Source organism: Diadema antillarum, unplaced genomic scaffold (assembly GCF_040938485.1).
Source record: "Diadema antillarum isolate AM-2024a unplaced genomic scaffold, OU_Dant_1.0 seq00001055_RagTag, whole genome shotgun sequence".
Lineage (NCBI taxonomy): Eukaryota > Metazoa > Echinodermata > Echinoidea > Diadematoida > Diadematidae > Diadema > Diadema antillarum.
Window position 1 is genome coordinate 301,761 of NW_027271883.1, and position 25,123 is coordinate 326,883.

Consider the following 25,123-nt stretch of genomic DNA (forward strand, 5'->3'; position numbering starts at 1 on the left):
GCAAAATATGCCGTTTTAAAAGAAAGCGTGGATTTTACATTGATTTTACCAAATTTCCTGAAGCTGTTGAGGGCTAACCTACAATAGTCAGTTTGATGCACATGGTTAATATCTATTCTAGGCCTGTGAAGAAATACCAAAATGATAAATACTGGATTTAGCCCCACTTGTAAGCAAGTTATTTAAGCAGTTCAACATAAGATTTGATGTAATTTCCCCGAAATGGACGACAATAGAAGAATACGAACCATAAAATGATGATATATGATACAACGATTATAGTGAGCTAGTCGTTAATAATCAGGTCTATCGTTCTGGAGTTTGTTCACAAAAACGGATAAGTACATATTATTTGCCAAATGGAGATATTTGCGATTAAAGGTCAAGGAAAATAAAGAGAATAATAAGAAAATGTTTGCTTCCAAAAATTTACCTTTATATGTAGTGACCAATAATCATTTAAAAGGTATAATTTTGTACTTTATGACAGAGACCGTACTTCAAAATCTTCAAAAATGGACTTATCGGTTTTTGCGAACAAACTCTTCTGTTCTTGTTTGCGTCACGGGACACACGATCGTTACATCGAAAACGAGAATAAAATGACTGGTACTCTGTAATTGCATTTATTATTCAATCAACTTAAATGAACAAGCGAATTACCGAAAAACAAAACAGCAACAAACAAAGAAAAAGAACAAAAAAAAAACTGTGTGATTCCGCGGATAGACAGCGAATTCTAAATGTTGAGCTCCCTGTATCAAATCCACTAAATCAGAAACACTGTAAGGCATTTCATATTCGATGCCATAGCCTTCAAGCATCATATCGACATTTGCAGTATAGCCGCACTAGTTTGGTTTTCAGACTGTTTGCCAGCACATGCTGGGAAGCGATAATGGTACAGGCAGATTGTCTAAAAGCCAGACTATAGCCGCGTTGAATAAAGTGAAATTGAGCTAAACTCGTAAAATCTAAACATACTATCATACAGCCCTGTAACTTATTGTTCCGACGTAACATGATTTATATAATAACTATTCTTTGTAAATACAACTATATGTTTAAAGCTATAGCAGCATGCATGTAGTACTTGTATGCCCATTTTCGAGGAATTCTTAAAACCAGCCGCAATTTATGATACAAGAAATCATGATTCTTGCAATTAGCAACATGTAAGATCTTGAAGATACGTTACCATAACCACGTCCATACATCGTGACTGATAGATTGAGTCGTAGTACGGAAATAACATTCAGCAATTATAAAATGTATATAGAATTATTTACAAAACAACTGCAACATAGTACTTTCACATTGTCTTGAATAATATTTTTTCTTTGTAAAATGTATGTTCATGAAGATAGTTGCAAAAACAATAAATGAAGAACTATCAACAGAAATTATATTTTTTGAAATGGTAAATACATGTGAATCATTATCTTTACACAGCGAATCGACACTATGTTACATGTTGATCATGTTATCCCCTGTAGGCGTTTTTTTCATTCATTTTCATTCATTCATTCATTCATTCATTCATTCATTCATTCATTCATTCATTCATTCATTCATTAAATGTGTCATAATTAGGGGACATATCAGGCAAATGAACTGATTGATGTATGTAGAAAGCGATTTCACATCGTTTTGCAAGTCGTTTTAATTTGTCTCCTTGTCATAACTTTGTCAAGAGAATTATTTATGGTGTTTACGCAGGTAAAAAAGGCACAAAATGAGAGAAATAGAGAGGAGTTGGAGCATAACTATAATAATATGATGGATTAGTGAGAGTGTAATCTATGAAGCAAATCATTATAATGACAACAAGACGAAGAAAAAGAGATAGGGGAAAAGGGAGAGAAAGAAAAGGGCAGAAAGAGAGGAAGAGAAAGAGAAGGAAGTGCTAATGTATAAATCTACAGAATTTATGATTCTTAAAGACTCCTTCATTCAGTCATGTATTGTCTCCTTTTCTTTTATGTTATGTTTTGTTTTGTTTTATCTATTTGAAAGATGTTGACGTATATCATGCCAGCTGGACAGGTCTTGACAACCCAGGGACAGCCTTCACTTCTGTGCAGTAACTCTTGGCGCTTCGGGTGAGGTTCAAAGTTCATCTGAGAAATTAAGAAAAAAAATGATACAAATTATATAAATGATATATTTGCGCAAATTTTCCACAGAAGGGGTTTACTTTTGGGTACACACATTTAATTCATCAGATACGAGGACAAAGCTCATCAGAACAAAATGAAGTAGAACAACACAAACAACAGCCACTGATATACCTCGAAATGGTTTTTGCGGGTGTCAGCAATGGCATTATGTCATATTCTGCATTATGAACTTGTCATGTGTTATCATCGTTATCATTTTGTGCTGCCTTTCAAATCTGAAGCAGAATTTCGTTCGTGTTTCGTCACACTGGTAAAACATCGCGTCCTTACGAAGTTAGCTCACCTGTCCACACTGACAGCCAAAATTCGCGAAGTTTCAGTTCTCAAAGTTAGGGTCACTGGTGCGCATGCGCAACAAAGAAGAACGCACGCGCCCTCGTACATGCAAAATAAGCACGCGCTTTAGGCACCGCCCACAAACAGGTGGTGGACTGGTCACGTGATAAACTTTACGAAGTTTTATCTGCCAGCGTTTAGACTCGACTGCACATAATAACTACGAGAAGCTAATTTGGTCGCGGCGTCTGGGAAATTTCTCCAGTTTAAGTGGTGAGTTTTTTTTTTTTTTTCGGGAAGTTTGCGGTCACACTGGCAAAACATGGAAATCAATATTAAACATCATGTAAACTTTGCCATGTCTTGCCAGTGTGACCGGGGCAAGAGTAAGTCATATTAAGTGCAGACGGGGAGGCGAAATAACGACAAAATAAGCAAATAAACGTAAGCAAAACCTCCAGTGAAATGCCCAATGTTGCAGTACTAGCAGTAGGCCTATAAAATGTCTTTCGGAAGATCACCTCGTTTGTATCCTCACTGCGGATAACTGGGTGGTGGGTACGGATACCCCTGTGGTGGAGGCGGTTGCGGATACCCCTGTGGTGGAGGCGGTTGCGGATACCCGGCCGGTGGTGGAGGAGCACTCGGATAGCTTGTTGATGGGTAGCCCTGAGGAGGGGGAGGGTTCGGATAGGGTTGCGGCGGATACGGGTATCCCTGAGGTGGAGGCGGCTGGGATCCGGTTGGATAGGCGGCAGCAGTTGGAGTTGGGTTTGTCACGTACTGTCAAGCAAAATACAATGTATCCCGAGTGATAATCATACCACCTTTCCCGTATCCTCAAAATCTAACAATAATGTGTTTTTTGTTTGTTTGTCTGTTCTATTCAGAGAAAAAGACACGTAGACAGAGAGAGAGAGAGGAGTGAGACCCTTCAGACTTTTAGATAATTTATAATGATTATAATCCCCACTATCATTATAGAAAGTATTGTTAAAAACTATACTATTCAAACCTTCGCAAATAGGGTTGTCTTGGTCGGGCTTAACAGCTGGTATTATGGCACAGCTTAATTTTATGCTAAGAGCGTATAGCGTTGCACTGGTGGAGATAACAAAAACACCAAAAACAACAAAGCGAACTGTACACATCATATTTTGTAAAAAACCTATGACAAAGTGTATGTGTTTAAAAATGTGTGCATGAATTGTAACTGCGAGATTGCCGTCATTATTTGAAAATCCTTTGTATCGATGCATAAAAGTATAATCTAATAGTGATATTCAGAGATGACAAGATAATAATTACTGGAGCATTGTCCCTCAAGACTGTGAGGTATAAATACCTTAAACAGGTCATTTCTTTCAAAAGAACAAAGAGATTAGATGCGTCTAGATATCTTGCAGCGATGTTAAAATGGTGAATTGCAAATTGGCAACAGGTTAGTGAAGACTGAAAGTTCAAATGACGGCAATCTCTTTTGGTTGTTTTACCTAAAGACGTCTTGAGGTTTTGTATGCTCTATGAAATGCTTGTGCGTTGTTTTGTTCCCATTGTTTGTATAACAACAATAAAATGGATGTAAGAAGATACCTTATATTACCAGCACATAATATATACGAGGACAGACTGTGCAAATGTGGAGGCATACTCAGTGCTGGTCCCTGTAGAGCTGTATCTAGGCTATACAGTTTAAATAATTGTAATACGTAGCAAGTATCAACCACAGTAATAGGACTTACGGCAGTTCAAAATGGCGGCATTGAATCTAAGCTTTGTACAAACTTACAAACATGTAGGCCGTCACATGGCACCTCTTTTTATAACTACAGAATTTATGCTTTTTACCAACATGTAATAGAGTGCTTTTGGACTCTCAGAATGCCGGTGGGACAAGAAAAAGGAAACAGTATCGACGAAATGTCATGTACAATCGATCCTAGAATGGGGCAGGGGAGGGGTCAAAGGTAGTTGTTGTTGTTTGTTTGATTATTTGTTTGTTTGTTTTTTTTTTTCGTTTGTTTGTTTTTTTGTGGAGGGGGTATTTTGTTTTGTGTATTTGGTCAACAGAACCCCTCCCCCGGTCGCGTTGAATCTCGGATCGGAAACCTCAGGACTTTGGTTGGATGTGTGTGTGTGTGTGTGTGTGTGTGTGTGTGTGTGTGTGTGTGTGTATGTGTGTGTGTATGTGTGTTTTAAGTTAAAGGGATGGTATATGGTTGAGATGGGGATTCAGATTTTAAATTTTTGCGGGATAATTAGAAATGACTTATGGAATATCAAAGAGCATTCAATTTTAAGAAGAATTTTATTAGGACGCATTTGTTTTTGAATATCTCTGCCATGTCGAACCAAATTCTCATCAGATGAATTTTGAATATCTGTTAGCATTATAGCTTCTTTATAATTTATTTTCATAGCAGGTTCTTCATTATTTCACACCCAAAAAATGTGAAAACCTGAACGCCCGTCTCAATCAACCCTAGAGTTTGTATTCATTGTCTACAACTACTGATTCGGGCCTAATAGTTGCACAAGTATAGTTGTTTACAGCCTATATCGTAATATTATGTTCCCCCCCCCCCCCCCCAAAAAAAAAAAAAAAAAAAAAAAAAAAAAAACACACACACACACACACACACACACACACGCAAAACAAAACAAAACAAAACAAACAAAGAAACAAACAAAAAACCAACAACAACAATGACAAATAGGGACCCTCCGCAATGATAATCCGCAAATACAATTTCAGGGTATGAAACTATAACTTTTTACCCACATCTTGCAGAAAACCCCATCCGATTTGCTTCAGTGGTCAAAGAGAAATGAGGATTTTTGTAGAGCATGTCAGGATCCCTTCCCTCCAAGTTCTGTCTATTGTGTTTACACATTATTACGCAGTTCCAAGAGCATCCAAGTGCTAAACTTGAAAGAATCACATCCACGACATGCTTCACAACGATTCACATTTCTCTGTGACCACTTAACCAAATTGACTGCTACGGGTTTTTCTAAAAAAATATAGATAAGATGTTATATTTTCAGACCTTGAAATAGCATTTAGACAGTATAGTCTAATCATATTGGAAGTTATTGATGCAAAAATTCGATTGATTTTTGTTATATTTTATTTTCTTAATTATTACAATTATCATTTTTTTCTTTTTTAGAGGGGGGACATATTGTAGAACAGTTGTTTAGGGACTTGCCAAGAATAGCTCTCTACTTTTTTTCTGAGTTACCTTGACTGATTTTGATTTGATTGTTTGTTGTGGGTTTTGTTTTGTTTTTTTTTTTGGTCTTTGTTTTTCCACAAATCTGTAAATGGCGCCAGAATCCCTTCGCTTCACTTGACCTTCACTTGACGCGGCTGTGAAGTATTTATACCGATTCGAGACTGAGTCCAACTTACCACAACGGTCTTTTCTTCCTTCACCACGGTCCTGGGCGGTGCGGGCTTTGGTCGAGACGTGGCGGCAGCAGCCAGAGCAGCTCCGGCTACCAGGCCGACTCCGACGCCGACGCCGGGATGGTGGTGGTGGTGATGCGGGTGGTGGTGGCGGGGACCGTGGTGATGGTGGTGGTGATGGTGGTGATGATGTCCGAACTGTAGGAGAAAAAGCACATTAGTATAAAAAACAAAACAAAATTGACTGATCGGACATAGAACATGTAGAATAAAAGTAATTAGGGAAGTCTTAGGGTCTTAAAGAATCATGGTGTGAAGAGTTTTATTACAAAACATGCAATCCACTCTACAAAAGTCGAGATTCGCCAGTAAATCTGATAAAAGATGAAGAAAATAATAAAACAATATACGGTATATATTCAATATTAACTTCAATAATATTTCATATCACGTTACAAGTGAGGTATCACTGGAAAGGTTTCATTTTGCTATAGCTATGATGAATTACTTAAATTGTTTTAAAATGGCACCTTATTTTATCAGTTGCGATGAAACTCTCACATTATTCATGAAATCGTAATGTCAGTATATTAGTGTTAAATGAAATCGTAATATCAAAGTCACATGCTTAAGGCAATGATGTACTCTCCTTTCCATACACAAATAAAAAAAAAACTTTAAATATCACGTTTATTGAAACTGCTTCTCCCTTCCCTAATCATGTGGCGTCTGTGCTACGCTATCAAACCTCCACACTCTTTGGACGTGAATGGCACGATTTCTTTCAACCGTATTTTCTAATAATTTCGTGTTACTAAAAATAATTTCATTGGGGACTTCGTTCTGTTTCCAGATGGATTGAATCAAACCTGATATTCTTTCTGTTTTCTTTCTCCAGAAATAACATTTTGGTTAATTACGCATTTTCATTTGCCCACCCCTTTCCTTAAAGGGATGGTACAGTATTGGTGGAGATGAGAATTGGGCTTTTAACTCTTTGCGAGATACCAAGAAAACACTTATGAAATAGTACAGAGCATACCAATTTAAGAGGAATTCAAAGTTTATTTGAAGAAAATCGGGCTTGGAATGACTGAAACATCCAAAAACAACGTAAAACAAAGCGATCGTAATAAATTGTGGGTCCCACACTTATTAGAATCGCTCTGTTTTGAATATCTCAGCCATTTCAAAACCAATTTTCATCAAATAAATGTTGAATTCCTCATGAAATTACATGCTCTTTCATATTTCATAAGAGGTTTCTCATTATCTCACCAAAAAATGTTAGAAACCTAAAATTAGGTCTCACCAAAACTCTACCATCCCTTTAAACATGTCTTTCAACATTATCTGATGAATGTCGGAATGTCGGCTTTCCAGTAGGTTCCCCATCTCCATCCTCTTATCATCAGCATCATTTTTGCATGATTCCCTTCTAAAGTATGATGTAGGCCTACCTCCCTTTTTATTAATTTATTTACGTTGAAATTCTTTACTTTCACTTACACTGAATGTTATTGATTTTGTTGCGATTGAGAAAAATGAACTGAACTGAACTGAGCTTACATCGTGATTTCTCTTTTTTTTTACCCATTGCTAGATGACGCTGAGTGTGCACAGTAAAAGCAGATTTTGTTCCCTGAACTCTTCTGCACTTCTCATAGAGATCACAGTCGTGTTCGGATACAACGAGAGTCCGGATATAACGAGAAAAATCACTTGGAACGGACGATCTCGATATAACGACATCCCACTGCATATACTTGTCATGTATTTAGATCTCTCCTTGACCTATGGAACTGTGTTCTACGGTCTACCATCCAACTCTTCTACTTAGTGACAACTCAAGTGTCTCTATATAGCCCTCTATAGCAATGTCTAGCTCTCACTCTACCTGTACTAAGGTGGTTCATTTTGTTTTTTCAACGTTTTCTTTTTAATCTTTAAATATAGCCGTTATAGTCATCAATACTTTTAAAGCTATATCTCTTTCATCGTTTCCTTTGTATATTTGTGTGTATGTGCGTGTGTTTATGTTTCATGACAATCCATACAAAATACATTTTCTTCACTTACAATTCAATCTAATACATTTTTTCTCCATCAAACAAAATGTTTTTGATATACCAAGTATATATTTGTCAGTTCTTCAACATGATTGTGATGTATGGATTCCTTGAATAACTTCTTATATGGGTTGTTTTCGAAACGAACTTGTACGTAAATAATACCTTCAAAACGATTTGAACAACTTGGTTCTGTGTTTAGTCTATATAGATAATTGAGCAACTCGGTTCATTACCATGCACTGCAAAAACAGTGGTGTTAGATTTAACACCACTGGTGTTGAATCTAACACCGGCCGAACTTCAATAAAGGACCACACCATCTGGTGTTGAAGTAACACCGTCTCTGGTGTTAAAATATCCAACACCCATGGGTGTTAAATGGTGTAAAAATATACCAACACCAGCCTCGGTGTTTTTTCAACACTTAAGAGAGTGTCAAGAAGTTGACACCATAATGGTGTTCATTTCACATCCCAACACCAGTTATGGTGTAAGTTCAACACCCGTGGTGTTAAAATATACCAACACCAGCTTTGGTGTTGCTTAGATTATTGATAAGTTGACACCACTTTGGTGTTCTTTTGACACCCTTTAACACCAATGACGGTGTAACTTCAACACTATTTGTTGTTAGAATCTATACCCCAACACCTGTCATGGTGTTATTCTAACACTTCAAAGTGTTATAAGTTTGCATTATTTGGTGTTTATTGACACCACAGAAGTGTTGATTCAACGCTTCAGAGTGAGAAATAAATTCCAAGTGATGCCAACTTATTAACAATTTGAAGTGTCGATACCTCGACATCATTTCACACTCTCCACATTCAATCGCACAAAATAACACAGTAATGTAAGTAGGTGAAAGACAGTCACGTGCTACTAGGTTGATCAAAATATTTAATAAATTCTGTCTGTCACAACAAAACACTATAATTCTATTACATGTAATGAAAGCCTCATCTCTACAATATAAGTATCAAAATGGAATACCTTTGACCCTGTCAGTTGGTTCTTTCATTATCTATGCAAATGACATACATTATGGCTATTGTAGGCTAAAATATCAAATTTAAATACTCACTCTGAATACCTTTGGCCTTCTTGGCACTATCAAGTTGAATTTTCAAATGAAATTGATACTAGTATTATATCTTCTTGGCTCTATCATTCAAATGTTCAAATTGAATTGCCTACTCAGCTGTATAATTCAAATATTCAACATAGATCATCCAGTCTGGTTGTAAAATGTTAACATAAAAAAAAATATATATACTCTTTCTTTTGATCAATGCTATTGCAAGTGACGATACAAGCATGTGAAATTCGGATCATTTAAATATTCAAATGACACACATAAGGCCTTCTTGGGCCAATATTTTCAACTCGAACTGGATGTAATTGATACCCCCACCTAAAACTTAGAGAGTTAGCTCAATTCATGATATTCTTGTATGCCTTTTGTTGAAAAAAAAGTACAATGTAACAAAAGTTGTTACCATAGCAAGATTACTCAACAGTGAGATCAGTGTGCGACTCATTTTAAGATTACACTGGTTACATGAGCGAAACCTCAAGTCAAATGCTAGAAAACTGAGGGAGCTCACCCAATTCACAGTATTTTTTGTTTGATTTTCATTTTAAAAGATAGTTGCCATTACATTAGCACTCTGTGCAATATTTCAGGCCAGATGCTCAGAAACTGAGGGAGATTGCATAATCAACTGTTGTGTAAGTTTTTAATTTGAAAATGTCACTGCCATGATAACACTTTCTTTGACCGATACAAAAGATGACATTTGCACATTAGCGCACTACAGTGGTCACGTGCCAAATTTCAAGTCAAATGCCTAAAACATGAGGGAGTTATGAGTCAATCACAATATCTTCGATTGCTTTGTATTAAAAAAAAAATAAGTTAGCATGGCAACGCATTGTTTAATATTGACGAGAAAAGTGTTTTGCACATCTAAAATTTATCTTGTCACAATATATACATATCTCAAGGTTATTGCTAAAAATTGAGAGAGTAAGCTCAATCCACTTGTAGTTTATACGATTCTCATTACAAAATACCATTAACTTGACAACATACTATTTGACAATGACGAAAAATAAAATTTGCACAGGTACATAATACAGTGGTCACATGTGCCAAATTTAAAGTCAAATGCTCAAAATCTGAGGAAGTTAGCTGAATCCACATCGTACTTGTGGATGATTTGTATGAAGATGCTGTTGCCATGGAAACAGATTTATGACCCCCACAAAAAGTGTCTTGCACGATAACATATTATCATAGTGACCATATGTATCAAATTCAAATTCAAATGCTAAAAAAAAAGAAACTAAGAGAGCAGCGTGATCCACACAATTTTGTATGATTTGTTTAAAAACTGCAATTGCCATGGCAACAGATTTCTGGACAATCGAATTTCAACAGAATTGATTTAAAACTGAGTAGCTTGATCCACATTTTGTATTTGTAATCTTTATGAAAATTTGATGTTACCATGGTAATGCATTACTCCATACTGACACATGTAAACTAGGACATGTAAAAATTACAAGGTCGTTGTTCAATGTCCCCTGGACTGAAGGTAATCACCTCCTCATCAAAAACTGTCATCGACTAATGGAGAGTACTGCTTCATCAACTGTATATCATCAGTCTCTATCTCGGTTCCTCCATAGAACTGGACTTGGAGTATCTTCACAGTTTCATTGTCACAATGATGATTCTTCAAGTGTCTTCTAAAACCATTGAACGAATCAAATTATGTCCGTACACAGGCCCCCTGGGCGCAATTTATTGTTTGTCCATCACTCAGTCCATGTTCGTATGGCAAACAGTGAAAAAAAAAGCAGTTTCAGTGGGAACTCCTAAAGAATGCATCACTTCATTATCTATTTGAAAGTTTAGATCTCGGTTCACGAACTCGGGGTAATTCCAAATGTCCAAAGGTTGATGAGAGGTTTTGCATACCGTAGACAAAACACATATTTAATGTGCTTTGAACAATGTGTCGAAGGCACTCTGAATGATATCACCAGGGCAGGGTAGTACCAAGTGGTCAACAATGAAGTAATATTGGTACACATGTATGTTATCCTTCTGACGTCCTCTGTCAAGCAAGCTGCATCTTCTGATCTTCAAGCAAGCAAGCTGCATCAAGAGCTGCATCTTCTTCTGCTTTCCCTCTTCAAGTGGTGATCAAAACTAGCATCAGGCTGAAAATGTAAGGAAACAATGAAAAACAAACAGACATTGTATGAATCTATTACAAATAAAAACTAGACAAATTTGACTGTGACCTTTATTTCGATTCCATAATGCAATTTGATAGACTCAGTCATACATAGGCTTAACACATTTTATTCACATTTATGATTATTTTAACAGATTTCAAGCTATCACACACACGGAGGGATGGACTACTCAAAACCATAACAATTCAGGCACCACTTCTTGGCAGAGGATAATAAATGGATCTTATTCCATTTTACTTAAAGATCACTATAATTTCACAATTAAAACTCATTTATACCAATTTTTTCTTAAAGAAGCTTTGAAATTTATCACTTTTCTCTTATTCGTGACTGATCAAAAAGCAACTTCAAAATTTTAGCCTACATATGGGGAAGACAATCTTTAAAGTTCAAGGATCGACTTTGAAGCATTCACGAGTAAAGTTCTCGTGCGCAAAAATATTCACAACATCCAAAAAAAAAAAGTTAACCTGTGAAACATTGAAAAGCAAGTGATCTTAATAAATTACATAGTCCAACAACACAAAAAACCCAGAAAATTTCCCTTGACCTCTAATTTCTTTTCTTATACAAAAACAGATCATAGAAAGTAGAAAATGCAAAATCAATTAAACTCGCAAAAATCAATTTCATTTTCAGAATACCAAAGTACTGTGAGTTCTAATTGCCTGTCCAAAATGACTCATAAAGGCTTGTTCAGATATGATGAGTCAAACTCCGGCAACATTTTAGTGCACAAATCAATGCGATATGAGATGGTAAAAAACAAACAAATAAACAGATCAAAATGCAACAAAACAAAACAAAAACACTGAGGCAAGAGGAATATATTTTGCCACACAGTAGCAAGAAGTTATGGTGCAATCAAGCTCAAAAGTAAGTGAAGATACAATGTCATGAGTTTATCTTTATCTTATTTTTTTTTCTAGTCATGTGCATTCATTAACATAATGAAAGTGGCGTGGTTCGGCGCACCATATCTGAACACTAAAAATGTCAGGGGGTTTGTCACATCATATTTGAACAAACGTTATAGTCATGTAGACTTACCTTTTGAAATCGGATAAGGTAGTCTATAGCCAAAGCCACAGCAATCTTGCACAATCCTTGCGCCCTGGTTCACAGGTGGAAGCAGATAGAGTACAAGAAGGATTTGCAGGTTACTTATTGTACATTCTATGCTGTGTTGTAAGAAATGCATGTTATATACAATATATTCTACGACTCATTAACAAAGTATCCAGGTATCAACAGAAATTATCAGTGAATTGCACTGCATAATCAGGGAGCATTAAGTAAAACATATGATCCTTCATGTAGTATGAACCCATGGGTTGTTGTGTGACTTCTTTAAAAAAAAACAAGAAAAAAAAAACTCTTCTTTATTTCATCAGCATCTCCAAAATAACAAAATTACATTACATATTGATTTGTGACTGTGAACTTTTATATTACAATTGAGTTTGGTGAAATCCATTCATCTGCCTTTGAAAAATCAAAGTCACAAGATATTTCCTGCATTTTTTTCATAATGAAGGGCTCCTGACCCTTGATTATTGACCTCATGACCCTCATCGACTCCAGGGAAACATTTGATAAAATGTATTGTCAGATGCAAAGATTTCAGCTACTTATAACAGTTGTCACCAATGACAAGTTTTGTGGAACGTCCCCTGGATTTACATAACCTTACCAAGTTTCATTCACAGATGATTGTTTTCAACTTGCGGCATGATACACAAGAAACGATATTGGATGGATAGACATCTAGAACATAAAAAAGGGGCTTTCAAAACCTATAGTATTGTGCATACCCTGACTGCTACCAGGTCTGGTGGTACACTATTTGATGATTGCTCCAAGTCTCATGAATCCACATCAGTTTTCCGCATGTGTTCTCCCAGCAAACTTAACAGCTTGACTGTGGTTTCTGAAGGCTTTCCTCTTGCTAGCTTGACAAGACCTTCCACCAAAAACTGGCCACTGCTCAAAAAAGCTTGGCATCGTTGCCTGGGAGAAGGAGTGAGAAGTACTGTTCAACCTGCAAGTGTAAGGACCATGAACATACATAATTATCAAGTGGCTACAAGTCCGCAAACTGTCAAACTGGTGCGCAAGGTGTGATGCACTGGCTTAGGATTCAAAGTACTGAATATCCACATAACTGCACTAGTGTATTTACTGTATACAAGTGCACGAAACAGATTTATCTTGTGTGCATGAAAGATTTGATCAGAGCTGCAGAAAACAAAGGGTTTTGTTCAGGTGGCTTCAGATTAATTCAGTCGGTGATTCTATATAATATATACCTACTTGAGATATGCTCATAATTTCAAGTTCGTTTTAATTAGCCACCAGGGGGGGGGGGGGGGCAATAATATCCTGCTTCCAGGTATTCATCATCTTTATGCAGTGTACATTTATGCAAATATTATTTGAGGAGAAATGGAAAAATCAAATGCCATTTTGCAATTGATCTACTCTCATTTTCAAGGTTTTTTAGATAGATAATAAAAGGTCTTTTTGCAATTCTGTCATTTTCAAGATTCTCAAGTGCACTATTGCCAATATCATTAAGTGTGGCAATAACATAAGTATGGGGAAGAGGCATATTCCACAAGGGATTTTTTTTTTCAAGAGACTATTTCAACAAATACTACCATCAAAGTAGACGTATATTCCCTCACCTGAATCATGAAAAAAGCGATGATACATGTATTCCATTTTGACTCATTTGTGAAATTTAGGATCAGTTCTCAGACAGAGAACAACTGCCAGTTATTAATATGGGCTGTGATTCTGTTTCTCGCTACCCTTGAACTCGCACCTTACTATTAGATCTATAGAGTCTAAGAGTCTTAACATGGACTCGGTGGAAATACCGGTTTTACATGCAGCATGTGACGTCATCAACTTTATAAGAGCATATTCTTGTATAATGTAAATTTGTAAGCGGTTAGCAAACTCATAAATAGTAGTACTCATATTAGAAACTAGTTAGTAGATTCTAACGTAAGATCCACGCGCAAACACTAGCGTCCTATAGGCCCCTACGTTCCTACGTGTAGCTACTGAAAACATCACGTAACCTGTTGTGATAAACAAAAATCGGGTCGGGAGAACCCCCCACCCAGCCCCTTTAATCGGGTATTTACGCTCTTTTTAGAGCGATATTTGCTACTAGTACCTAGTACTAATTTAAACCCAACAGTTTGGACCTAGAACAGTTACAGTAGGCCCTACAAAAAATATAGTAGGCCTAGGGGCCTACCAGTATACCTACGAACATGTACAAACCTACGAACATGTACACACAAACATTGTTCGAACTTCGTCTTCGTGCACGTCAGTAGCGGGTAATGATTTGCGCGCTAACAAAGATCCGCACCAGAGCCTCTGAGGTAAGAAAACTACATCAATAACAATACAAAATGCCACGGAACCTTTTATATTTAAAATTTGATGATATTTTTAAAATGCAATTATTGGACAAAGGAACCCTCAGCGAAATTCGGACTCAATGCACCGCTGTGATACAGCGCGTTGGTGTTATGGCCTATTATGTATGGCAAACACTATAGGCTACATGTACTGTAAAAGTGGATATTTTCGCGCGACTAATTTTTCGCGATTGGCCGGGTCAGAAGAGTTTCGCGTGTTTTTAATTCCGCGGAATCAAGACAGCACGCACAGGAACATATGGCAAGCAAAAATATTCGCGGGCTTTTATTTTCGCGCTAGTTTCTGGTTGCGCGAAATGCGCGAAAATTTCAACACCGCGAAAATTTCCACTTTTACAGTACTTAGTATGCTGCGCTATGTATACTATAGTATTATGTGCGTGCAAAGACAAAGTTGTCTATAATATGCGATGAAATCCGTGAAAATCATGCACATCGTTTATGATAGAAAATAACTGGTACAGGAAATAATTACCTTAAAAGATACTTATCCCCGCTGACAGACTTAGCAAAGTCACCATCATAGATTCAATGTCATTTTTAGCCCCAGACGACATCGAAACCTGACTATCGCGATGACAGACGTTGACGACTCCGCGCCACAGCAACAAATTTCAGGCATTGGCATGTGTAACCAATGAGATCATCGGACTGCGAACACGTGACTGTCTCTGGTGGACAACTAACACCGATACGGTGTTATTAGTGAAAACCCCCTTTTCATGACAAAACTATAACACCACTTGGGTGTCATTTTAACACCGAGAATCTAACACCCAATGAATGAGAGAATGTTGGTGTTAAATTAACACCGAAGGGTGTCAAATTGTGTCAATTTAACACCAAATTTAACACCCACAGTTTGACACCCGGTTGGTGTTACACTTTTAACACCGCATTTTTTGCAGTGTGATTACTGCAGAATAGTCGCTCGCGTTAATCGATTCGCGCTTGGCCGGCGGAACTTTTTTTTGCACCACACAACGGAATACATAAGGTGTCACCACTTTGGCCACCCCCACACTTTTTTTTTAAACCCCGGAAGTGCGTAAGTAGCACTAGAAAGAAATAGGTATAGAGACCTTGAAGTGTGGAGCGCGGTAGGGTTAATGTTCTTGCGCAGTTTCTTTTCTTTTTTTTCTTTTTTTTTGCTATTTTTTGCTTGTCAGCTGAAGAAACCCGGAAGTGGCACCCAGAAGTTACGCTGAGGGCCATTTTTTTTTTTTTTTTTTTTTTTTTTTTTTGCTCGTTAGCTCATGAAACCCATAAGTGCCCTCCCCACACGCCCCACACTTTTGAAAACGCTCCGCCGGTCCTGACAACGTCATGTTTGTTAGGCCACTTCTGTCTGAATTACATTCATTTTTCTAGTTTCTTCCTTAGGAAGTTTATATTGGTTTCCACTTGGACTTCAACCCCTTATCTAATACCGAAAGCACACATTATTTTGTGCCAGTATTTGCCCAGTCGTCATCAGAGAAGACTACTAACTAATGTAGGCGCTGCAGCGTGCAAGCCTCTGCGTTGTAGACACGCATACATTTTATGAAGTTTCGAATCGTAACTTACATTACACACCAATCGAGCTTTATACATCACTCTGATGGTGATCATTATTTTACACCACGCGTCACAAAAGAAGACAGATTCAGTTTTCAGACACATTTAAATTTGATAGGCTGGTGGAGGCCCCTACCTTGCCCACTCCGCCAATATAATCTGTCGGGGGGGGGGGGGGTGGGGAATTTTTAATGCACAAGATTGTGGTGACGAAGCTTAAAGGGATGGTTCAGTTTTGGTTGAGATGTTGATTCAGGTTTTAATCCTTTGTCAGATAATTATAAATCTTTTAAATGAAGAGCATATTATGATTCTAACAGGAATTAAAAGTTTATTTGATGAAAACTGGTTTTGAAATGGCTGAGAAATCCAAAAACGATGAGTTCCTTACAAAAATAGGGACCCACCTTTATAGGAACCTTTGTTTTATTTGGTTTAGATTTTATACCTAAACGATTTCAAAACCGATTTTCATCAAAATAATAAATTTTTAATTCCTCTTAGACATTAGATTCATATATTGTACATGCCCTTATTGGATTTTCATATACAAGAGGTTTAAGTTAAGTTATTTCACAAAAAGTCAAAACCTGAATCCCCATCCCAACCAAAACAAATACTTACCCTTTAAGGCAATTTAACCTGTAATCCCTTTCGTGAAAGGAACGCTCTGATTTGCTACAGAATCGGAGACTTTAAGCTGGAGTCTGCCGGATTATCTTGGGTCAATGAAACCAGGGAGGTGAGACAAAACTAACCGGAACCGGCTATCTTATCATCTGCATGCTTTGGGGGCATTTCAGAGGGAATCTAGACTATTTACAGCTGTAAGCTATCGAAGAAAATAACGAAATAACATACCTTTTGCATGTTTTAACAATGATAAAAAAAGAAGGATTTGCATCTTTTTCATTATCTGAGAACAGGTTAGGAATGTGATGTTTGTAATGACTGCGTTGGCGCTTTGCAAGACGCTCTATGTTGAGGTCATTAATAACAGCGTTTACAACAGCTAGTATCTATTGTACTTTGCATGTCATTGTGTTCAGAGTGATGTTACAGCAAATATATATGTCAAATTCATCTTGTTGTAACTATCCCTGTTGTAAGACTATCTTTCACTTCGTTAACATGAAAACAGTTTTCATTGTGATGATCCATTGCCGCATGCAAAGATGTGTGGTTTTGTATTCATCATGCTCTCCACAGTTGCGCAATTACAGTGTGAGATATCCCATGGTACCTTCAATGGCTGTTTCCGGATGTGTTACGTATACCGCTGTGACTAAGTTTTGAAAAGTCACAAGACATGTATCGGTTCATGCCAGTCGTATATGTACTTTCTTCTTCCGTATCCCCTAATCAATACTTACCATGATTAGAGTAATTCGTTTCTTGAGAGGCATATTGCATGACTGTATGATATTCACCATGCCCCAAATGATAGCAAACTCCCCTTTATTATACCAAAGAACAATAATTAAGAACCACCGACGCACCTTTTTTTTTTAACTAGCTACACAAAAATTGGCACTGCACTTATACAATCAGGTCATTAACTTAACCCGTATTCTTTTTGGGATTAATCATTTACAATGATATGGAATCATATACATAAACGTAATTGAACATGATTGAACAAAGAAAGAAATCCCGCAATGGCGATGGGTTGACCTTTTTGTCAAAGTTTACGAGATATTTTCCCATGGAAAAATAAACATATTCTATATGAATATGGGGAATATGAAAATGCTGCGGAAATAATTGAAGTAATATATAAATGTTCCAACGCTCCATATTCATAACGATTATACTTGTGCTACAAAATAATCTTGCTATGTCTCATTCTTTCAGCTGGTGAATATGTGATAAAAATTCAATTCTGTGCTTCTCCTTCTTGTTCTTTTCTTTTCTCTCCATCTCTCTCTCTCTCCCCCTCTCTTGCATTCTATCTTAATTATTAAAAAAAATTGCTCCTATACAAACCCCGTAACGAGAGAATGTCGCTCCTACCTACAAATGAATAAAAATTCATGAAAAATTAGCAATACCGATGATGATGATGATGATGATGATGACGACGACGACGAAGACGACGATCATGATGATGATAATTATAATAATAACAAATGATAATAACAATTAGAATGATAATAATGTAACAATCATTATCAGCATTCTATAGTAATGATGATATTGTTAAAGTTGATGATACGAATGATGATATTACAATAGAAATAACAAGATCTATTTTTTTAAGTTCTGAAGGTTTTTTTTAAGTTCAATTTAGACAAAACCGAAATCCTTTTCACTTGATTTTTTTTAATGCTCCAAACCTTTGAACAATGTGTAATAATATTATGGTATTTTATGTAGTCATACAATGTAGTAATGTATGTACCGTTCTATTTGTGTTTGTGTTATATTTTATTCTATCGTCAGTCCCTGATTGTATGTAATTTTTGTGAACAGGGCCCCATGGAAGACCAGAAGTGACTGTCATTGTCACTACTGAAAATGGGCTACCCTCCGTATGTATTTTTTCTTTACTGGACCTTTATGTATGAAATATGTTGATTTTTACGGAAATAAAACAAATAAAACGATTAAAACATCTATACCACCGCAACTTGTATACTCTTTATTTGTTATTGTACAAGAGATTCTAAAGCCCTTTTTACACTTGTGTTTCTTAACCCCGGACTTTCTCTGACCCAGGACTATCGTTAGTCCCGTACCAATTTTTTCAGCTTCTTACACTGGCCAATTAGTCCCGTACTATCTCTTGTCCGGGGATAAGGAGAAAACTGACCATTTTACACTCGTATTTCTTAGCCCCGGACTTTCCAAACCACATGAATATTCATGATTACGCTGTGCACTGTACACGTACACGCACGCACCGGCAGCACTTGATTACCTCGTTTCTGATTGGTCAGTGGGGGTCGGACTTCGTCTCCGTCGCTTAGCCCCGGATTATTTTTTCGTTCTGTTTACACTCACTTGCTTGGCACCGCAATTGCGGTGCTAACCCTGCTATTTTGCAGGGCCAGATAGTACCGGACTATCGGTGGGGCTAGCCCACTTTGGCAAAAACGAGTGTAAACAGAAAGTGGGCTAAGGATAGTCCCGTACCAACGGTGGGGCTAAGCCCCCCCCCCCCCCCCCTTAGTCCCACCGTTGGTACGGGACTAAGCAAAAATTTACAAGTGTAAAAAGCCCTTAATAATGATGTTAAGTCTCTCAAAGGTCTTACATGCAAGAATGGAAAAGTCGAAATATATATATATATATATATATATATATATATATATATAATACTGGGTGATTCTATCCTTCTATGAAGAGTGCTCGATAGCCTCCAAGGAAGAGCTTTACACAGAAGTAGGCCTATTGGAACAAGTTTACGCGGTTGACTGCAGGTTCATCTGCTATTGGAACTCTGAGTTTCATGCAACCTCCATGAGGTGCAATCATCAGGCAATTATTACACCTCATGGAGGTTGCATGAAACTCAGACTTGCATAATTACGGATGAATCTGCAGTCAACCGCGTGAACTTGTTTCAATACTTATATATTCTTAGGACACAATGACAACAGTATCTTACATCTAATCAAAATTATTGAGTTATTGACTGCGATCAGCATGCACTGTTTGGCCATGCAGACATGAACCCTGCATGGAGTTCGTTTTAACACTCGTTCAGCGTTAACGTTAGGCCTAATACAATATTAATAAACATGACATATATATAACGTTCCTCAAATCTCGCTGTTGCATACACTTCCTCTCGCTCCTATATCGCGGCATACCAAACAACTTTCCTTTTCTCATGCAAAGAACGCGTTGTAGACGAACACACACACACTATACTATACCCATTAAAAAGTATTCGGGTTGCGTGGCCAACGTGATCAGTAAGGATTACAGTCACAAAGACTTACAGTATATAGGCCTATATGATAGTTGCAACCTACTAAGTATATTGTTCCCTCTACATATTGTTGAGGGCTCTTCAGAACTTTTCTTCGCTTATTCTTCGCAGTAGTTGTACATGGGTTAGAGGTGTATCGTAATGTCACCGTGTATCGAACAGTAGAGTAAACACAAGAGTCACGAACGGCTAAACTAAATGATATGACATTGAAAACTTACCGGCATTTTGTCAGAGCGTTTTCAGACGTATCAACTAATTGGCGTATAAAATTCTGCAAAAAACGAGAAACTGAACTCAATGCAGTCGATGATTAGTGACGATACGTTAGTGTTTTTTTTTTCGTGGAGTCGAGTAGAGACGGTGCGCTGCGATAAAAGAGTACTCCGATGAGGCGAAATGGAATACCTTTGGACTTCGTATCCTAGATCCTTGTGGTGCATGGTGTAAAATCACATCACATGATATCAAGCGTCAACATAAGGGCGGCCCTACGCACATTACCTTTTTTTTTTCCTGCTGGTTCGCTCGTTTATAGACGTATATACAGCACGCTCCAATATTTACGTCATTGCCCATTTTGACATATATTGATCGTGAGAGTATAGATAGGGCATATACTTCAGAGTTATAGCAGACATATATTGCTCTCACAATGTTAATAATATTTGCCTTTGTCATAATTATTCTGTTTCGTAAATCGTTCACGCCAATAATGCAACGAGGACAGCAAATTTGTCGAAAACATTCCGTACTGTAACAGGGTTCACGTTACTGTAATTAAAAGGACTTTACATGCAGTTTTGGTTGAGGTGAGGATTAGCTTTTAACGTTTTGCGAGATATTCAGAAACCACTCTGTGGGATGTCAAGGAGCATGCAATATTCTAATGGTATCAAAATTTTATTCGATGAAACTCGGTTTTGAAATGGCTGAGATATCCAAAAACAAGGTGAAACAAAGAGATCCTATAAATAAAAGGCATGGCCTGTCGCCTATAGTATTATCATTATCACTTTTTTGATATCTCAGCCATTTTGAAAACCAATTTTCATCAAATAAACCTTTAATCCTTCTGAAAATTATATGCCCTTTCATACCATAAGAGGTTTCTCATTATCTCACTTAGTATATGTTATAAACCTGAATCCCCACCTCGACCAGTACTGTACAGTCCCTTTAAATGTAGGTGCATTCGTGCATGAACCGATCTTTTCAGAAAATCATTAGTCTGGTATAATGACAACAGAATTTAGTACAAAACCCGGAGGTCGAGCAAAGAGAAAGAGAGAAGGGATGGAGTACTTCAATCATGTACTTCCCAGTATGCAATTTTAACATAAGATTATTTAGAAATGAAAAAAAAAAAACCCACAAAAACAAACACTAGCCCGCATAAACATCCAAAACAAAACGATTAACAAAACAGCATAAAAAGTCAAACACAGTCATGCACAAAAGTGTTTCTGTATAAAAGAGAAAGAAAAAAAAAGTAAGACAGGTTCGGAAAAACAAAGTTTTACATGAATATTTTCAGTTACACAGTTGCCAGAGTATATCAAGTAATGTAAATTAAAGGTTTTCCCGCCTAATTTCATCAGATTTGCATTCGATTTAATGATGCCAGAATTCATTTTCGAGCGAATTTGAATGATCACCGAGATCAACATTCAAAAAGCTAAGTAGTCTATTCAATTTAATTTCATCAGCATTCGAATTCCTGATTTTGTCACATAAACGTGCAAACAGCGCGTTCAAATTGAAAATGCACGTGAAACGCATTCAAATTCGCACCAGCACAGCGGCGATGAACATTAATGAATTCAAATTAACGAATAGGCAAACATTTACAGCATCTGGGCAGTGTTTTTCGTTGCTGCTCATGTTCTTTGTATATTCTCCATCTGTTTGAATAACGGTGCTGCTGTGCAACCACTTTCAGACGTACATGCCAAGGTGCCTGACGCGTCATCAGATCGACCGCTGAAAAGACTGAGGAACTGAACATCGAAATTATGAATATTATGTAAAAGAATATCCCAATGCAATGTATCTCACACACATTTCACACCTCATAACGTGACTGAAAACAAAATCTGTAATACGACTATAACAATCACACTTGACATATCGGTGTTCTCATGTGATCTCTCATTATGTTAGCAAAGTCAGAGTTTAAACATTCTGTAAAATAATGTGATATTTTGATGGAGAAGTAAAGTGAAACTAGCCGAATTAAAAAAAAAAACATGAAAAAGAGATGTTGAAATTGAAATGATAACATGAAAAAAACATGAAAAAGAGATGTTGAAACTGAAATGATAACACTGAACGTTGATGAAATAACCATTCATCAACGTAAGAATATTCGTAAGAAATGCCTATGAATTACAGGACTTGGTTATGCTAATTGAATTTGAACGTTCAAAGGTCGAAGTTGTGTGCCTATAAATGAAATTGAAACTGGTATTTGGTGCGAATTTGAACGTCTATCCAGCTGGCGCGAAAATGCCAACTTTGAGCCGTTAAATTGAATAAATTTCTCTCTAAATTGAATGAAATGAAATCTAGAAGGAATGACATGAAATGAAATTGAATACTCAAAGAATTAGAATGAACCGTGAGAGTAGAGCAGTGACAAAAATCCCTTGAATTTGAATGCCTAGTCATTAATTCGAATGCAAATCTCATGAAATTGGGCGGGAAAACCTATATTATAGAGTTTGTTATTATGCTGAATGATTAATGTAAGATTATGTTTTGATATAATTATGATATGTGTAAGGCGCTTAGAAACTATGTATTAAGTGCGGTAAAAATGTTAATTATTATTATTATTATTATTATTATTATTATCATTTATTACTATCATCATTACGCATAATATTGTATTTATATATACATGTAGTTCCAATATTGTGTTTTCCTTATATCCGTGCTTCTCAACCAGTGGGCCGCGAGGCTCTCCCAAATGGGCCACGTCCCCCCCCCCCCCCAAAAAAAAAAAAAAAAAGTTAAAAAAAAATGTATTCGATCTATAGGCCTACATAATAATATGTAGGCCTTGGCCCTCAAAAAAATTTTGAAACCAAAGTGGGGAGCGGGTGAAAAAAAAAATGAGAAGCGCGGGTTTAGAAAAAAATAATTATGGTGACTCGTCACCGCTTATAAATTCACTTTGGGTTTGTACATCGTGCTATGACAATTATCTTTCAATGGTAGTTACGCTGAATATTGATTAGTGATTAGAAATATATTTTGACGTATGTGAAGAAAAGATTTATATATCAATGCATTGTTATCATGACTTATTTCATTTATTATACTATCATTGTTATCATTGTTTTTATTGTCATCTTCGCCATTATCACTTGAACATATACCAGTATATTATAAACCCTATATACCAACTATAATAATTATAGTACCCACAACACAAATGTAATATTTCGCAAAAAAAAAAAGAAGGAAGAAGATAGACGACAAATTAAAAAGAAAAAAAAAAGGAAGGAAAGAGTTCCTTATGCCCCCCCCCCCACTAATTTGCACAAAATGAATAAATTACTATTTTTAAACTAATAATAAACTAAATAAAGGTTATACTAGGGTTATGTCTCAAAAGTCTTCCCATAAATGGCATAACCTTTATTTAGTTTATTATTAGTAAAAAAAAAATGTAATTTAGTGGGGGGGGGGGGGACATAAGGAACTCTTTCCAAAAGGAAAGAAGAGGGGGAAAAAAGAAAAAAAGGATCCAAAAAAAAAAAAAAAAATGAAGTTATCCTCCTTGGCGGGGAATCGAACCCCGGTCTTCCGCGTGACAGGCGGAGATACTCACCACTATACTACCAAGGATTTAGATGGTAGACTCAGTGATTTTATAAATTAAATCCTCACCGGCGTCTCTGTGCGGTGCTGAAAAACTTCCGCCCACACACTGGCCACAGCGAAAAAAAGTGGCGAAACATGAAATTAATGCATCTAGAAAAACATGTTGTACATTATTATGATAGTGTTAAAAGCATTCTGTATTTCATCACAACAATGGAAAGCCGTGTTTAAGTTGTCATAGTATGAGAATTTAGCTCGGATAAAGCGCTGTCAATACATTACCAGTGCAGTCGAACGACCCTCGGGAAACCTTCTCATATAGTCCCAAATACTCATATCTACGTATGCAGCTTTTCGCAACGGACTCGTACGACTCGCAGGCCCTCTGTTGGTGCACCACTCTCTCTCTTCCCAGGCTATGGCCAACTGAGTTTACTACATTTCCAGAGGAAATATCATAACTTTAGGGAAAGTGCAAAACCCACGGAGGTTGTTATACTGATAAGAATGATAGGTAGAGACTAGATCCTTTCCTTTGTGATATGTATCAAAATTTGGAGGTGGGGGGAGGGAGGTGAGGGGCACTGCTGAGCTTGGGTAGTATGATGGGGGGTTGTGACCCGAACACTTAATAGATGAGTTTTTCACATTGCCATAGGCATTCTCAATAAAAAATATTACAATAGTTGTATACACAATGATGAGGTTCTGAAAATGATACTTAATAGTTCTTCCAAAGCAAAGCGAACAAAATCAATTTTTGTCGTACCATGGTAATTAGAGAACTTAACTGAAACCCTTGCAAATATATTTTGAACGTTGTGGCCAGCCTGCGTGTATTGTCTATGGGAATGGATTAACATTGAAGTTTGTTGTTTCTGACTCAAACACGAGCACAAGTTTCACATTGCGCGTGTGATAGAATATTGCGCGCTTCTTCTAGTTGACATATCATGAAACAAATCGCCGAGTTCTGCTTTAGAGAAGTTACCCAGCGGTACCTAAAAAATTGGTATAAAATAGTTATTGGTACCGGGTACCGGTATTCAAAAAAAGCCATTTTATTTTATGCTTATTTTATGGGATTTTATTGTATTTGTGGTAGTAAATTTTTCGTCCGGTCA

At 36.9% G+C, this 25,123-nt stretch overlaps 1 protein-coding gene, 1 long non-coding RNA gene and 1 other non-coding gene across 3 annotated transcripts; all 3 read right to left on the reverse strand.

The window, feature by feature from the left end:
- Nucleotides 1-1,703: 1,703 nt before the first annotated feature.
- LOC139743174 (uncharacterized) lies at nucleotides 1,704-20,544 on the reverse strand. Its single transcript, XM_071653680.1, has 4 exons — nucleotides 20,390-20,544; nucleotides 5,872-6,066; nucleotides 2,978-3,239; nucleotides 1,704-2,120 (listed from the first exon to the last, which is right to left on the reverse strand). The coding sequence occupies exons 1-3, from the start codon at nucleotides 20,393-20,395 to the stop codon at nucleotides 2,991-2,993; spliced, it is 450 nt and encodes a 149-aa protein (XP_071509781.1). The 5' UTR covers nucleotides 20,396-20,544; the 3' UTR covers nucleotides 1,704-2,120; nucleotides 2,978-2,990.
- LOC139743173 (uncharacterized) lies at nucleotides 12,289-15,223 on the reverse strand. The gene is made up of 3 exons (XR_011711738.1): nucleotides 15,147-15,223; nucleotides 13,025-13,251; nucleotides 12,289-12,324 (listed from the first exon to the last, which is right to left on the reverse strand). It is a non-coding gene; the product is annotated as an uncharacterized lncRNA (long non-coding RNA).
- A 3,407-nt stretch (nucleotides 20,545-23,951) lies between the features above and the next one.
- Nucleotides 23,952-24,023, reverse strand: Trnad-guc (transfer RNA aspartic acid (anticodon GUC)). Its single transcript has one exon. It is a non-coding gene; the product is annotated as a tRNA-Asp (tRNA).
- Between the last annotated feature and the right edge of the window lie 1,100 nt (nucleotides 24,024-25,123).